At 35.8% G+C, this 17,955-nt stretch overlaps 1 protein-coding gene across 7 annotated transcripts in view; it reads left to right on the top strand.

Moving 5' to 3' along the window:
- Positions 1-5,061: 5,061 nt before the first annotated feature.
- Positions 5,062-17,955, top strand: part of LOC116181662 (diacylglycerol kinase theta) — a 37,252-nt gene continuing 24,358 nt past the window's right edge. For 5 of the 7 annotated variants that reach the window (XM_031502060.1, XM_031502063.1, XM_031502062.1 and 2 more), the window contains exon 1: positions 5,063-5,438. In XM_031502060.1, coding sequence (XP_031357920.1) covers positions 5,297-5,438 — 142 coding nt within the window. In that variant the 5' untranslated portion in view covers positions 5,063-5,296. Of the gene's footprint in view, positions 5,439-17,955 lie in introns of all 7 variants that reach the window. The other 2 variants (XM_031502066.1, XM_031502061.1) reach the window with 1 other exon arrangement.

The following is a 17,955-nucleotide window of genomic DNA, read 5'->3' as shown; positions in this document are numbered from 1 at the left end:
CGCTACAATTTCCCGAATTTCCAAATCGCCATTTTGCTTATAGGCTAAATTTTGCTCTAACGTATTATCCTCAATCACTAAAACAGAATAAACACGACTGAGAGCATCGACATGTTTCATACGAGTCCCTGCTCTATGTTCTAATTGATAATCGAAGTTCTCCAAAAGAAGTACCCATCGCATAATGCGTGGCACAACCTCCTTCTTCGCGAATGTAAGTTTAATACTATTACAATCTGTAACTATTTTAAATTTCGCACCCTTTAAATAAATTTCAAATCTTTTAACGGCATAAACAATCGCTAGGCACTCTAGCTCATAGCTATGATAACGTGACTCACAATTCGTTGTTCTTTTGCTAAAAAAGCTAACAGGATGAAAAAGATTGTCCGGTTGTCTCTGCATTAAAACAGCCCCAAAACCCTGCGTGCAAGCATCACAATGTAATTCTGTTTCCCTACCAGGCGAATATATAGCTAAAACAGGAGCACTAATCAACGATTGCTTTAGCACATCCATTACATCAATTTCCTCCTTCCCAAACTTAAAAACAGCTTCTTTTTTTGTTAAATCATACAATGGTTTAGCAATGATTGAGAAATTGGCAACAAACCGTCTAAAATAACTAGTCAGCCCTATAAAGCTTTGCACCTGCTTCACGTTCTGTGGTATGGGAAAGTTAATTACGGCTTTCACATTTTCGACATTGGGTTGGATGCCTTTTCCATTTATCACATACCCTAGATACTCTAACTCACTTTTCAAAAAACTACACTTTTGTATCCTCAATTCTAACAAATTATCTACTAATACAGTAAATACTTCTTCTAAAATTTCAATATTTTCTTTTACAGTTTCAGTAGCTACCATTAAATCATCCAGGTAAACCAAAACTTTACCTGAATCAATCAAACTACGAAAAACTTCAGCTATAAATCTTGCAAAAATCGAAGGGCTATTGCAAAACCCAAAAGGTAACCTCAGGAATTCATACTGTCCCTGTGATGTCACAAAAGAAGTAAATTTCGAAGCATCTGCATCTAACTTAATATTAAAAAATGCATCTTTAAGATCTAACTTGCTAAAACAACTTTTTCCACTTAAACTATCTAATTGATCCTCGATCAGTGGTAAAGGAAACCTATCTTTAACAGTAATTTTATTTAAATCTCTAAAATCAACACACAACCTCTTAGATCCATTTTTCTTGTTAACTAATACAATCGGTGATGAATATGGTGATGAACTTTGCCTAATTATGTTGCGACTCAACAAATCTGCAATCAGTTTTTGCACCTCTAATTTATCACTATAAGCCAACCTACGTGGCTTGTAATAAAACTTGGGAGTGATTATCTTCCAACCTAATGTCTGCCACAAAATCAACCTTAGGGGTATCTGGCCTAACTGCATTTACGTATTTTTCTTGAAATACTTTTTCTAACTCTATCTTACCTTGACAATCAACTTCACCAATATCCAATTTAAAGTCAGCATTGTTCCCTACATCGATTAGCATTAATTGACTTTCGGGCAAGTTGTTTTCTGTTATAATGACACCATTGGCCCTAAACGTGACAGTAATTTGTTCATGTGAAATAAAATCACGACCTAGCAAGCAATCACATTCCATTATGTCGTCATTCACTACATGAAATTTGATCGGTATATGGATATCATTTACCTTGACGTCATTGCAATAAATGCCTAAAATCTGCAACTTAGAGTTATTTATCCCTGTAAAGGTATTATTCGATACATAAGCTTCTCTAACGTTCATGGGTACATGCTTTGACTTAACTAACGAAATTCCACTACCTGAATCCAAGATAGCCTTCAACACTACACCCTCGTCTCCAAATGGAAAGTCAACTTCTACAGAATATACACTCGGGATTGAGCTTTGTTCCGCTACCAACAACGTTGACGTGCTGTCTGGCTGTTGCACTGTAGTCGAACCACTACCCTTCTGCGGACAATCTCTGCGTAGGTGCCCGGACTGCTTGCAAGAGTAACAGACCGACGCCTTTACCTCCGTGCATGCTGAGGCGTAGTGACCGTCCTTTGAACACCTGAAGCATGTAATTCTCTTCGTTTCTTCTTTTGCCTGTGTGGGTATGCTTCTACTCTCGGCCCTGAGTCCACTGCCGCCTGGTCTTGACACATACCCACTACGTTCGCTTGCAGTAAGTGTATTCAACGTATCCAACAATTCAACCAAAGTTTTGAAGCGACTCAACCTTGCCTGTGCCTGCAACACTGGGTTATCCAATCCGTCAATCATGTAGGCAATTAAATCCTGTTCCGCTAAATCCAACTTGTTACCCATCATTAACTTCTCATGATAATAATTGGAGAAAGTTTCGTTTTTCCTCCACTTCCGGTTATCGAATTTGCGCATGAGCATGATGCGACTTTCCCGCCTGCTAAACATGGCCACCATTTCCTTTTTGAGATCATTGTATTGCAACGCTGCATATTCAGGCTTGGAGTTGTACCATTTGGACGCGCTGCCTTTTAATTTTCCCGCCAAAAGAACTACAGCAACGCGGTCAGTCACCTCGTACGTGGTTTTAACGGTTTCCACTCTCTTAAACCATGTGTCGGCATCATCTTCATCGCCGCCATGGAACTCTGGAATCAACGCAGCTATCTCGGCATTGGATAGTTTTCGATTTACTTCCTCTCTCCTATTTAACGTGGAGACTACGATTGAAATTAAATCTTCTACCGTGATGTTATGTCCTGCGGAAGCCAACCCTAGTGCCTCGCTCGCACTTCCAGCAGCCATTCCGCTCCCGACATCTGCTTCACGATCGTCACCAATCATATCTTCAGTATCTTCTTTATCCCACTTCTGATAACTGTTATCTCTCCTCTAACAAACACTCACAAAATACCTAACTTCTTTATTAAATGAAACCATTCAGAACATTACATCTTTTTCGAACAATGTCATAGACGCCATCTTATTATTCATTCGACTGAACTTAACTTCATAACATTTACAAAAACAGTGTTGTCACTTTTACATGAAATTAAACAAAGCGTTGTTGCCAACAAACATCTCTTACACTAGAAAAACTTTTAACAAATATTGCTCATCTAGCAATTACCTTCACTATTAGCAAGTTGTTAAGGTTATTTTAAGTTACAGAATTGGACTGAATTTCACTTTAGCCGACTATCAGCAACCGAGGGGACGTAAAAGATCGCTTGTAGAAAGGCGAGGAGTGTACCGGGTACGTGTACCTACTAGGGCTGGGCGATTACGGATTTGAATAATCGATAATCGATTATGAAAAATAATCGATTACACTGATTAATCGATTAATCAAATAATCGATTAATCAAATAATCGATTAATCAAATAATCGTTTAATCAAATAATCGTTTACTCAAATAATCGATTAATCAAATCATCGATTAATCAAATAATCGATTAATCACCTAATCGTTTAATCAAAAGTCGATTGTCACATACAAGGAGTGATAAATATCTGTATGCATTAATACGTTAATTATTTAATAATAAAAATAAAAAATAATTCCATTACTCTTTTCATCAAATCGTTCATTATTAGGCAGATCGATTAATCAATAATCAACAAAGTGTCCCTGGTTCGAATCCGGGTTCGGGCATGGATATTTGCAAATGCATAGTGGGTTGGTTGGTTGGTAGAACAGCCTTGGCTGAAACCCTGCCCATTTGAAAATGAAGGTCAAAAATAAAAATAAATAAATAAAAATAAATGATTAGGCAGCTTACTCTCAGATGAGGTGTGCTTTAGTTTTGATGATACCTACAATCTTAATTCATTTTAGCTGCTTAAAGTGACGTTTTAACATCTGCTATAAAATAAAATAATACTTGTGAGCTGTGAGTGCTCCATTTTGCGTAAACTGATGATCCAGCTAATAATAATAAATTAAAATTTACTTAATAATTGATTAATCAAACAATCGATTAATCAAATAACCGATTAATCAAATAATCGATTAATCAAACAATCGATTAATCAAATAATCGATTAATCGATTAATTTAATAGAATAATCAAACCCGATTATCGATTATCGTTTGATTATAATCGATTAATCGATTTTGTTGCCCAACGCTAGACTACCTACCAAGCTGTGTAATTAACAACTTTACTGAGCGGGGTTACATGATGTGGGGTTGGCGACATTTTGGCGCCATCCCCGAGCGTGGTTTACGAACGTGATGATTTTTCAGTTTTTTTCTATCTTCTTCTACAGTTTGGGTCCGCTTGTTAGCCAACTGGTGTTGTCAAATTATGTATCTACGATATTTTATGGTCGTGACAAGTGATATAGCTCTCGCGGAAACATCACCTACAGTATTATTAATCTCACCAGGTAAGCAAAACAAAACAAAAGTTTTTGTTGGAAATGAATGCATAATCGGAAACCGATCAATTTAATTTGCCCTTTGTAAATGTTTACTGAAATAAGTAGTAAAAAATTTCGTTGCGTGGAATACTAAGTGCGCATTTTACACCTCGTTTTAAACTACGTAGTTTTTTCGCCGATATCCTTTTTGCAAAATATGTTCCTCCGCGCAGTGTTGACCAGTAAAAATTGCTAGATACGTACCGCAATAATACACAGAGCAGGGTGAGTTTTTCCATGTGGAAAGCACTTTTATACCTTGGTCTCGAGCTGCATTTACATTTCATATGGTTTATAAAAGCGGCGAAAGTTTGTATGAGAAATTAAAGAAATGTCATAGTGGTAGGGTGCGATAGGGTACTCAAACTGTTCGTCACCTCCAAATCCTGCAACAAAATCTGGAGATAATTCCATCGAATTTAATGGAATTTGGCGTACATTTTAGGGGGTTCAAATATGTCTGAAAAGACGTTCACGCTGTTGTAAAGTCGGATATCAAACCATATTCCATTTTTTTGGGAAAAAGTGCGGAAAATTCCGTTACATAATGAACCGCTATCGTCTGAAATAAAACGGTTAGATGTCGTACGCGTCGCCAATTTTAGATGGGTGGGCCGATCATAACAGCGCCGCGACGCAGCAGTGAGCATCTCGACGCGTCTAGACGTCTCGCGAATGCGCATACAAATATTGGCAGTAATGGTCAGCTGTGTATGTGAGAGGGTCTCGAGAAATGTGCCTTAGGCATGTAACTCTGACTCGCAGAGATACCCCACGGCCGCAAAATGTTCGCGTACGGTTTCGAGATCACATAGACATGTAATATGTGTGTGCCTAGTGTTATTTCACGGTGAAAATCTGGCGTGAACGGGTAGGTCGGAGTCATGGCGTCGGTGGCGGGTCCGACCGATCCGACCGCCGCTCACGGGCACAGCTTCGGTAAGAAGACCTTCCACAAGCCCACGTACTGCCACCACTGCGGTGACATGCTATGGGGCCTTATCCAGCAAGGCTTCATCTGCGAAGGTGAGATTTGCATTTCTAACACCTCCCACACCCCAATCTGCTGCTCTTTTGCCGATGAATGTGTTAGGTCGGCGCCAGGACGATTTTTTAATATATAGGTCACGATTCTTAAAATTGTTAGTATAACTCCTCCAAGAATCAATTGTTGCTTTATTGGGGTTTATGCATTAGCTATTCTGAATCCTAGATTCATATAACCACCGACTGCAATAACACAATCGAGCCACTTGGGGAATAAGAATAATGATCGCTCATAAGGACCCAAAAGCTTCTTTCACTTCAAATTAGAGGGAATAAATAGGCATCCCTAAAACAATTGAAGCGTGAAATACAGTTTTTCGGGGTATTGACTTGTGAACCCTTGACATTTTCCGGGCGTGTTTTTTGTATTCCTATATTTATGTTTATTTTTCAATCATTATTTTTTTTTCTTTCGAATTAAACTGCGTAACGCGTCCCAATTATATACATCGTTGCGCTCATCTCTGCGCATCGATCTTCTGGACCGCAAGAAGTCTCGGAACAAACCGAATGCATGAAAATGTTAAATTCATGTTACTGCTAAATCTCCTAGAATGTGAATACAGCTTATGAGTTTATATTTAGTTAATGAATTATAGACAATAATCGTTATTAGACCTGTTGATTATTAGAAAAATCTGAATTACCCCACAATTTGTACGTATACGAAGTTTATTTATGAATGCATTTAGATTAGATGAACTTCTTTTCTTTCCCATTTTCATGTCAATTTGTTGAATTTTGATTTTATACTCGCATAACTAATTGTACCACTCATGTAACGTGCGCCCTTTAGCTCAAAGAATTTATAAATCTATGACTTGGGTGCTCTAAAATAGGCAACAAACGCGTCATAAACTGTTGTTGGTGATCGACAAATTAAATTGGAGCGTTGCAGTGGAGCAGTGTCTACTGAATCAAAGACAACATTAAAAGCGTTTTCGATTGGCAAAACTCGTACCTACTGCACGAGTGTTGCACGAGAAACTGAAGAAATCCATGTGAAAATTGCTCTCAATGGAACATAAATATTCGTAAATATTTGTTTTCATTTGTCCATAACCTCATTTTAGATTTAGGTAATCGACAAATCTCTATTCTAAAAAATGACAAACGATTTCAGTATTATTTATGATAAACGAATATCAATATCAAATATAAATTTGAAATTCCTGTAAAGGGCCAATTTTTGGCGTTCAGTTTAATGAGTAAGTTCAACTTTTTGTAAAATAGAAGTTATGGCTAGTTCATCATCTTCGCTATCGCTAGATGACGACAAAAAACTCTCCCAACGCAAGAAACAAATTCAAATTGTCGCACGTTTGTTTTGAAAATTTGTTAACTAGCAGCTCCACGAGCTCTCGGACCTCGTGCGTCGTAATTTGCACTGAGTGCGTAATTGTTGCATCACATTATTTGCCAATGGAACACAAAAAATTGCCCTAAAATTACCAATAGAACGTAAAAATTGCACTCGTGCAGCACGAGTTTTGCCATTCGAAAACGCTAAGATTCATGTATCTATCCAACCTAAGAAAATACGAATTATGAATCTGTATATAACTAGAGCTGTCATCAAGCAATACTCAATAGTACTACCGTAGTACCTAGTCAATATTCAAAGGAATTCCTTATTTCTAAAAATTAATTAGATATATCTATAGATAGGTACTATTTACGTTACTTGTGCGGTTTTGAAAACTCAATATGTACAGTTTCTTGATGGCATTTTGTTGTAGATGTGTTCACATTGTTCATAAATAATATTATACTTACAAATTTACAAACACGTAAACATGACCATAGGTAGGTATATCTACTAATAATGCTAGATAGCCCCATACATTAGAAGCTTTTTTACAAATAGGTACCTTCAAAAACAAGCATCTTAGTCTCGATCTTAGTCTTATCTATCTATCAATTGCAATCAATTTGATACAAATTGTCGCAAAGAAAACGCTACCTCTAATCTTACTTTAACCAAAATGCACCCCTAGGGACTATATCATGCACTATTCGAATTGGGTAGGTATTATATAGGTACATTTCGACTGAAATACCTGTAACAGGTCAGGCTATTAATTAACAGGGCTCATTTTGTGAAGCATCACCTTATCGAAGGCAACTTCAAGAGAATAAGTGGCAACTACATTAGTAATTTACCGGTTTTTTTGCCGTCAACTAGTTGTGGAACTAAGTTTTTGCCGCGCCTTTATTTTTTTGAAAACCCATGTCTCGCTAAGACTCGGACACTACCAAGATGGTAATCAGTATCATATCTCAATAGAAAGATACGCTAAATTTGCAGATTTTTACCGTCAATTAGTCGAGCAATTAGTTGTTGTGGACAGTGGCACTATAGCCTTCGGGAACAGGCAGAAATAGGCGCCACTGCTTGCTTGCCTTTTTTAGGTACTTACAGTGCCGTTGCTGTAATGATGGAACTTTCAGTATGTATATTGTTATTGTCTATCATCAATATACAGTGAAATTTATTAAGAAGTAGACATAGGGTAGGGATTCACGTGTATTGTTTTTTCCTATCTCTACTATTAAATGACAAAATTTCTTCTGAAGGGCGCCTAATTTTATGCATACAAAATAACTTCTTCAAACAAATAAAGATCTGGCGGTTATATTATTTAATTTGAATATTGTTGCTGTTCATTAAAAAGTAGACATAGGGAGAAATAACACAAGTAAATCCCTATGTCTACTTCTTAATAAATATCACTGTATATACAGAGTGGCCCAACGAGAAGTATACAGAGGGCTTTTAGGATATTAAATTTAGAAATTTCGAAAAATCCTCGAACACGTCAATTTTGTATTCGAGGGTGGAATACAAATCACGAACCCAAGTCTTCGCCCCTCTACGTAGGGAGCTTAACCCCTAAAATTTTAAATGGAATTCTATGGCAAATGGCACATTATTTGAAAGCCAATTTAATCGTGATTACTAATCTGCTTTGCTTTTTAAATTCTATTGATTCGTTTCGGAGATAATTCGCATTTGAAATGGTTTTTTCTAAAAAAAACCAAAACAAATGAGTCACCTTTATTAAAATTTTATTTTGACACTTTAAAAATGAAGGAAAAGATGTCTGTTTTAGTTTCTTCTACCACGCAATTTTCTTTCGCACTTAATTGTACTGTGAGAACAGAGATATATCGCGATAAATTTGTAAACGCATATTTAGTTAAATCCTTCTGCATTTTATTTTCTTTACACTGATAGACAGACAGACGCTGCTGAACAAATTCATTGTCTTTTTCTTTAGTAAATAGTTATACATGTTCAAAAAAAGTCCTAATGGTTTTCTGTTTCTGTCATGTCATGCATGCCAGTTGCCACCTTTTTTTCAACATTGTATATAGATTATGACGATTGTTAATATCTAGCTGGATGAGCTCTAAACAGTAAATGTGAGATAGTGTTAATGTCCAAAATCACTGAAATCATTAGTAAATTTATTTTTAACCAATTTATTTAAAATGACAGTCATGTGCATACTATTGCTTCTACAGGGTGTACGACTGTACGTTTACGCACCATAGGGATTTCAATGGTAATTTCTTCATATTAAACTATTTTCTCCGTTAAATAGTTTAACAGCAAAGTTTTAAATAATTTTTTTGGAGATTTTGAAATTCTGCGTCTATTCATGTGCTCATTTGTAATTTTTTGTTGTGAGAAATTAATGAAATTATAAATTAGCATTTTAGTAAAAATCACTCGTGCCTTGAAATTATTGAAACAAAATTTCATCCATGCGTGATTTTTACGAATGCTAAATTGTAATTTATTTATTCGGTTTCCCGATTTGAAAAATAATAAATGCGGACATGAGCAGACGCAGAATTTTTCAAGCTACAAGAAACCTATTTATATAAGTTTACTCGAAATTAATTAGGGGAGAAAATATGTCGTTATAAAGAAATTAGTTCTATGGGGCATATACACCGAGGCATACACCGTATATGTATATTATCTTCTATTTTTACCTAAGACCATGGAATAATGTTAAGACGATATATTAGTTGTACCTATCTTAATTTTAAAAAATAGTTTTAATCTGCTACGGAAATTAGATAGCGTATTTAATCTTCCATTTCCTGTGGTTTATACACTATTAGATTAGAATTAAATAAGGCGCAAAATTTCCATTACGTGTCCAGTTTAAGTAGATATAATTATTTCCCATAAATTGGAGGTAGGTTACATTACGCACAATTTATAAATTTGCACTGTCTCATAAATCAGTTTCCGATGAATTAACAAAGATGCTATTCGAATACGCCAAATTTAATCCAAGAGGAACCAAATTTATCCTTAGGCACTTTCAACTGTTGCATTATTAACGAGCTCCTAGCGAGTTTATAATTTTGTGGTGTCCGTCCGTCCGTCCGTTAGTACGATAACTCATAAACGAACGGACCGATTACGATGAAATTTTGCAGGTGGATTCTTTATCAAATTTGTAGATCGGAGTTCGTGAATTGGCAATGTAGCCCAAAAAATAAAGTAGGCCCTTTTGACATCTCCGTTAGTTATGAACCGAATTGCATGAAATTCTATATGTGCATAGCTTTAGCCATATAAAACACAATTCCAAAAGTTGAGCCTAATCGATCAGCATTCACAGTGCCCTTTGCGCATCTCGACAATTTACAGACCGAATTGCAAACTTTCTTATTTATGAAGGTATTTAAATGAAATTTGATACATAGCCACTAGGAATAAAAGAAAATTTAACGCCATTTGGTTTTGCGCATGCGCAGTGGCAACTTTTTTATTTATGGAAGCATTCAAATGAAATTTTATACCATACACTTTAAATAAAAGCAAAACTAACATCAGATTTAAAATTTGGTTTTGCACATATTATAGCCATACCCAGGAGCTCGTTTGCTATATTTGTTTAATTTATTGAAAATGAATTTGGTATCCTTTCGATACACATTTGGGATGCTCGATAATTTTTTATTAATGAACAGGTGGTATATACCGTGTGTTCCAATTAGAACTCGCCATGTTCAAACGGCAATTTAATTTTTCGCGAAGGATCCACGAGGCCTTTGAAATTGTATTTGAAGTTAGCGTTCAACATACGTTATTGCGCCTGCCTGATGCTACAAAGAAATCGGAGCAGTGCCAGCACATGTTAATCGCCGTGCATTTATTTCGTATGTTTTGTCAGCTCCAAAACGTCAAATGTCGCAGCTTGTCAAATTTATTTAAATCTTAATATGCAATGAAATAATTCCAGTGCAACCTTGTTAATTTTTTAATTAGTTAAATGTTACTTGAACAAGTAAAGACACCGTGAAACAATAATAACAGCACACTTTTCAAATTATTTATTTCCTGGAAAAGGATTATAAATAATAAGTAATAACTCAGCAAATGCAAACTGGATTAGACTCATTGCCTTTTTTGAATTTATATTAATCAATTCTTTTTTCATCTAAGCTGAGCCCAGATTTCCTATAAAATGAGATAGACAAGAAACTGGAATTGGTGAATTCTACTTTGAGTTGAGGTCATTTAATATTTCAAGGTAGCTATGGATAGACATTATTAACGATCCTCGAGATCGTTTATAATTTTGTATTGCTGCCTGCCTGTCCGTCTGTCTGTCCGTGTGCACGATAACTTTGGGTAGAAACGTCCGATCGTGTCCGTAACGTGCACGTTAAAATCAATTTCTGCATCAAAAATCCCATACAACTGAATACCAAACGATCCTCGAGATCTTCGCACATCACATACATCATTTGTACAGGATTGATTCAGTCCTACCTGATCGCCATAGCTTGTAAAACAAATTTTTTCTATTTCGGTGTCACAATGATGATTTTGTACAACTGTTTTCGGCCGAAAACAGTTGTACAAAGACAGTGATTATAGTCGTTTTTTTTGGTAACTCATCTCTTAAGTTGGCAGTTACTAGTTAGTACAAGTAGGTACTTCCTTGGGTACTTCCATGTTTGAACTTCAAAATGTCAGTCTTACTACGCTGCCAACCTAAAACTTAACGGCATAAAAAGTGTTCCCAACATAAAACATGTTAGTTCTAATGTTCCCTATAGTTTCTGATAATGATTTTTTTAATTAAATTAAAGCACCGAAATAGAAAAAATAGTATGAAAAACGCGTGTTACAATGCTTTATTGTAATACTCCTATCTTGCGGACACTCGTGGCTACGCTTCGCGTCGCCACTCGTGCCACAAGATAGTCGTATTACAATAGCTCGCATTGTAACACTTGTCTTTCAATATACTATTTTAATCGCCATTAGTTTTACTTTGATTCGAGGTGTGTACAATTTGTTCGGCATTACTTTTACTTTTATTACTTTCAGGTCTATTCAAGGTTCCTACATATTAAATACATTTAAATATACAGGGTGGTGACTTGCGTAACGCATCATAGGGATTTCAATGTAAAATTCATAACATGTGATTATTAACTCCCCAAATTATTTTAGAGCAAAAAATTTCAAGTTTTTTGTAGAAAAAATTTTTTTACGCCAATCAACCGTATTAGTTTTCAATTTTGTTCATATAAAAACGGAAAATTGGAAAAATAAAACCCGTATCTTTTTCAATAATCTGCGATGCCATGGAATTTTCCAAAACAAAAAGATATCCAGTTATCAATTAGCAGCAGTTCGAAAGGGATTTTATAATCGACTTGGTTACTGTATTACAGTTAATGGTGACTTAGTCGAACATTTATTGTAAATTGTTATATTAGGAAACCGTTTTTAGTAATTTGGTCTTTCTTTATGTTGAACCCGCTGTTCTAAATATAATACTTTTTACGGTGTGACTAGCCTCCCGGCTCCGGTATTCATACGAATCCCGGTTTTACTATGACATCACGCTGGTGACGTCAGCGATGACCGGGATTATTATAAATCCCGGCGGGGTAAGTTATTTAAACATTCAAGATAGAATTGATAGCATTATACACTTAAATACGTAGGTACTTTATAGGAGTATAATGTTTATTCAAAATTGGTAAATATTTTAATCGTACCTACAACTAGAAAAATATAATATGAACACTTATATATGTACAGTGTGTAAAGCGATGGGGTATACAAGAGAGAATTTTTTTTTAATATTGATTTTTGAAAAAAATTTATTCTTCAAGGATATTTTTTGCTTGCTTTGAAAGTACCAATAACGTTTCGATTGTTTGTGGTTTGATAGCAATACGCTATCTTGATTATAATATAGAATGATAACTTTCAATTAAAAAAATTAATTTTAATATTTTTCCAGATTTCTATAAATAAATTTGAGATTATCGAAACGTTATTGGTACTTTCAAAGCAAGCAAAAAATATCATGAAGAATAAATTTTTTTCATAAATCAATATTTAAAAAAAAATTCCCTCTTATATACCCCATCGCTTTACACACTGTATATACGAATTATATTAATAGTGAGTTACTCGTAGATATTAATTATTATTGTTCACGTCTTACATTCCAAACAAATCGATTTATTTGAACATTTTGGTATTTTCTTTGGTTGTACATTTAATGTGCTTCCACAGGAGGCATATGAAGCACACATAATGCAATCAGGTTGATTTCTGATAATTTCTGAATTGCATAACACACACAGCCATTCGTTTTGCTCCCTTTTCTCAATGATTAAATTTTGGACAACTTGCCAAGCAGCACCAGAGAAAAAGTTACTGAAATATTAAACGTAAAACCCACGTGTAAACAATCACAAACTTCGCACCAAGTTGTCAGCCGGGATTTATAATAATCCCGGTTGTCGCTGACGTCACTAGCGTGATGTCATAGTGCAACCGGGATTCGTATGAATACCGGAGCCGGGAGGCTAGTCACACCGTACTTTTTAATAGAATTTGATTTGTTTTATAGCAGACATTCCATGGCATGACAGATATTGGTGTAGGTTTTGTATTATAAAATGCCATGTCATCACAGATTATTGAAAAAGATGGGGGTTTTATTTTTCCAATTTTCCGTCTTTATTATGCAAAAAATTGAAAACTAATACGGTTGATTGACGTAAAAAAATTTTTTCTACAAAAAACCTTAATACATTTTTGCTCTAAAATAATTTGGGGAAATCGCTATGATGCGTTACGTAAGTCACCACCCTGTATAGCAAATAAAAAATTAAGTTTGCGCATGCGCAAAACAAATTTTTTAATTCGCCATTAGTTTTACTCATATTTGAGGTTCCAACGTACAAAATTTCATTTAACTATCTTAACAGATAAAAAAATTGGGATTGCACAAATACAAAAGCTGGGTTGCGCATGCGCAATTTCTTTTTATTCGTCTATATAGTTGCTTGAGGTTTAAGGAATATTTACTAACACAGAAAACCGGACATGCATATGTTCTTTGTAACAAGAATTACACGGTGTACAGCATTTTTGCGCATGGGACCTTATAAGAATTAGAACAAAAAAGGTTATGTATTTGTTTTTGTGTGAAAAAAAATGCAAAAAACCAAAAAATAAAAATACCTATAAAATCTTACTTACCTACATAGGCATAATTTATTAAAAGGTAACGTTCCTACATTTATAATTTGTTTATCTTAGAGTCTAAATGTTTAAAAATGGAACAGTTTTGCTGTTTTTGTCGTTCAACTGAAGTTTTTCTCATCAACCCCCCCTAATATGATCTTCCATCATGTTTCCAGCGTACTGGCCTTGGTGTCTAAATTCCATTATGTCTTTATGAAAGTGTTGTCCTTGTTATTCCGAATAAGCTCCCATACTATCCTTAAATTAATCTAAGTGAGAATGTACCTGTGCATCTTTAAAGACATTCTATACCCGATGATGCAAAACCAAATCCTGTCAGCTCGTCATAATTTTCAGCTCTATGGTTTCCCAGGGAACACTGAACGGGAAACCATGGACTATTGCGCTAAAACTATTCCAGGATTTTTTTCCTCTTTGCTAAGCAACCGCGGGAAAATATCACCCTCCATTTTTCTTTTTATTTGAGGGAAAACAAAGATTCCAGCTTTAATTTTCGCCCCTGAAAGCTTTCAATCAAATCGCTAATAACTTTTGTAAAAGCAAATATTCTAATCGCACTTTTTATTTATTTTTGCTTAGTCAAAATATATTATGTAAATCCCATGTGAAAAAAAATTATTTTTTTGTTGACCGGTGTTATAAAAGAAACCCTTTTTTTGGAGGTTTGGGCATTTTTGGGCTGTAACTTTTTGGCCCGTTAGTCTACATAGCCGAAAAGCAATAGCGACCTTTCTTATATCCTGAAGAACATGTGTATCAATTTTCAAAGCGATCGTACGTTTCTACACAAAGTTATCGTGAACACGGACAGACAGACGGACGGACGAAGGGACGGACAGACAGATGAACGGACAGAGAGACAAAGGGACAGGCAGACGAACAGGCAGATGGACAGACAGGCGAACAGACAGACGAACAGACGGACGGACAGACGTATGGACGGCCAAACAAACAGACTGACAGACAGACGGACAGACACGCAGACAGCAATACAAAATTATAAACGATCTCGAGGATCGTTAATAAGGTATGCCCAGTCAAGTATCCCAATGCGTAAGAAATAGGTAGTGGATGATCTACACTTTATTAGTGTCGTCTGAATTATTTGTAATTGTATCATGTTGAAATTTTCATCGTTTCTTATGCCGAAATAAAGACAATTCTCCTGAAACTGTCGTCAAAAGTGGTCAAAGTACTTTTTAGTAGGTGTTCATGTATTTATTGCGGCCAGTATACACTTCAAATCAGGAGTCACTTGGCCCTGCGTCATTGATTTGTGAATCGATTTCGCACACTTGATAGTTTTAGCGTATGTCTGCATATGTCTGAAATTGATTCACAAATCAATGACGCAGAGTCATAGGCGCCTGGTAAAGTGTTAGCTCCGCTACTACTCAGCCAGGTCTGCAATTCTGTGTTTGGGTATTATTGGAGAAGTATTGGACACATCAAATACCTACCCAAAAATGTCTACCAGCTCTCGGACTAATTAATACTCCATACTGGTTGGCGCATTTTTGTTCTAAAACAGTCCATGATGAGTAGGTAGGTACTTATTAGGTGGCTTTTTGTATCACTAACCAACAAGTTTTTGCATTACTATACTATCACTGTGACAGGCAAACCAAGCCGAGGGTAAATTACATTACCAAATATTTTAAAGTCTACTGGAATATGAAATCTTGTAAAACGTGAGAAGTAATTTTATTTTTTACAGCATTTGGTCGTCGGTTTTTAATACAGTTTCGCAAAGTGATGTTATGGCTTTTCATCCATTAGTAGGTAACACCTTTATTTTGTAGTTTAACGCCTATTCGGTAAACGATAAATAAAGAATAGCGCCAATAAAGAAGAGAAGGTATTTACACCGTATACTTATCTAATATTAAATGATAAAAACTGGAGCAGTAGAGGAAAGAAGCAACTGTATTATTGATCCGGACGCTGCATCGCACCGTAAGAGAGACGGAGGGTTCTACATAACATGTATCGAACAGAGGTGCGCACTCTTTCCATGGATAACTTTAATTTCACTCTCCCACTTGCCACTTCTCCTCTTTTATTCAACAATTTCATAGTTCCTATGTCATTGTGGATATAGATTTTAATGTAGTCAGTAGTAGATGTACACGTAGAGACGTAGTAAAAGTAGGTATCATGCGCGAACTTCGAATGAATGGACAAATTAAGTGCCAATAGATGAATGATACTTTATCTACTGGGGAAACTTTTCATCAACGAAAAAGTATTCTTAACGAAAGTTTGCTTAATATAGCAATTAATAATAACAGATTATTAAGTTTTCGTCTTCGTTTGCGGCATTTGATATAAATAGTCAATTACAAACGGAGCTTGAAAGCTGTTCATTACACCTACCCCTATGATAAAAAAAGTGTAGATTCTATTTTTGCATGGTTTATATACACTAAAATAATTATTTGTTTTCTATGTACGAAAAATTCGTGTTTTTGGAACGAGAAAGACGAAATATTTTCGTTTGAGAGCTACCCCTTCTAAAGTCCCATAATTTGCGCTTTCCCATTGATTTTGACTCGGCAACTGCAATGCAACTAAGTAACTTTCAAATTCTGCCCTGAAAATATGTTGAAGAACTGTGGTATGTAGATTACGTACACTGTGAAGTACCAACTTAATTAATTCTCCTCTGCCCAAGGCATCTCATTTTTCAAAAAAAAGACGTGTCACCTGTACAGAAACAGAAATACTTTGGTATACGTCGTCATAGACAGTAAGACAGCAGATTTAACGAATAAAGAAGTACACTGACCTCTGCCCTCCCTCGATATCATTTGGGGAGGGATCATTTTCAGAAACTCTATGACGCATTAGATAAGTATAGAAACCAAGTAGAAGCGAGATACACCACAAAAAGTTCCAAAATTTGCACTTTTTTAGTTTTTTCTCTGGAACTGTAAGCTCAAGTTGTGTCTTGAGTTGTATAGGTGGACAATGCAAGCGGGATTAAGTCACCCACAAAACACCTGTCCAACTAGCTCAATTAAGTAATCTTGATTATAAATTTCTCAAGACAATCTTTCAGCTCTCTAAAACACGTGTATTTGCAATTATAATAATTATAATAAAAGGTTTCATCAGCACACAAATCGACTACTGCAGACGGCGATAATTACAACATGTAGTTTTTTTTGTCGATACACCTTTACAATTTTACTATTTTATTTTCGCGCGTAAAAAATTTACTCTATTGTTCGCATTTACCGCAACGCAATAGTTTTTAATTTCTCCAAATTAACTTTATTTAAGGTCAAGACTTTGATATCCTTATGGGTTAAAATTTTTACTCTTGTTCGTATTTATGACGTTGATTTCTAAACCACAAAATATTCTTTGCATTGTAGCTCTTTGAAATTCGCGGTATACACATTATGATTTTACATGTACTGTCCCAAGTTATCTCTTGGATTAAAAGCCACCAAACTGAGTTTATCGGGCGGGGCTCAACGCGAATTCTTCTAAGACAAATATTCCTTCACAAAATCTAATTGGTCGCGGTTCGACGCAACCGCTGTAACGGCTCTTGAAGCGAATCGCCCAGCCCAAACTATGGGTTAATGACCTAAACTTTTTAACCGCTCACCGCGAATACGATCTTGGTTTAACGCGCATTTCTCGCCGCTTACCACCAACAAAACAATTCCCACGTGCCACCTTCTCCAATCTCTACCATATCCAACTCATTTTTACCAACCAGCTAGATCCTTTGGCACGCATAATTCTGCTTCGCGTGGAGTGGAATTTCCACAAACACGCACAAAGTACGCTGCTTATCAGGCTCAATAATCACGGATCTGACGTTCGCAAAACCGTTCTGTATTTCTAGCTAGTTCGTTTTCTCCCACTATTTCCTGGCGCCTCAAGCTTTCACACGCAAATACACAGCCAACCTTACTACTCAAAATC

This window comes from Photinus pyralis, unplaced genomic scaffold, assembly GCF_008802855.1.
Source record: "Photinus pyralis isolate 1611_PpyrPB1 unplaced genomic scaffold, Ppyr1.3 Ppyr1.4_unclustered_Scaffold1534, whole genome shotgun sequence".
Taxonomy (NCBI): domain Eukaryota; kingdom Metazoa; phylum Arthropoda; class Insecta; order Coleoptera; family Lampyridae; genus Photinus; species Photinus pyralis.
Note: the sequence above shows the minus strand (reverse complement) of the source record. Positions and strands in the feature narration are given on the sequence as shown.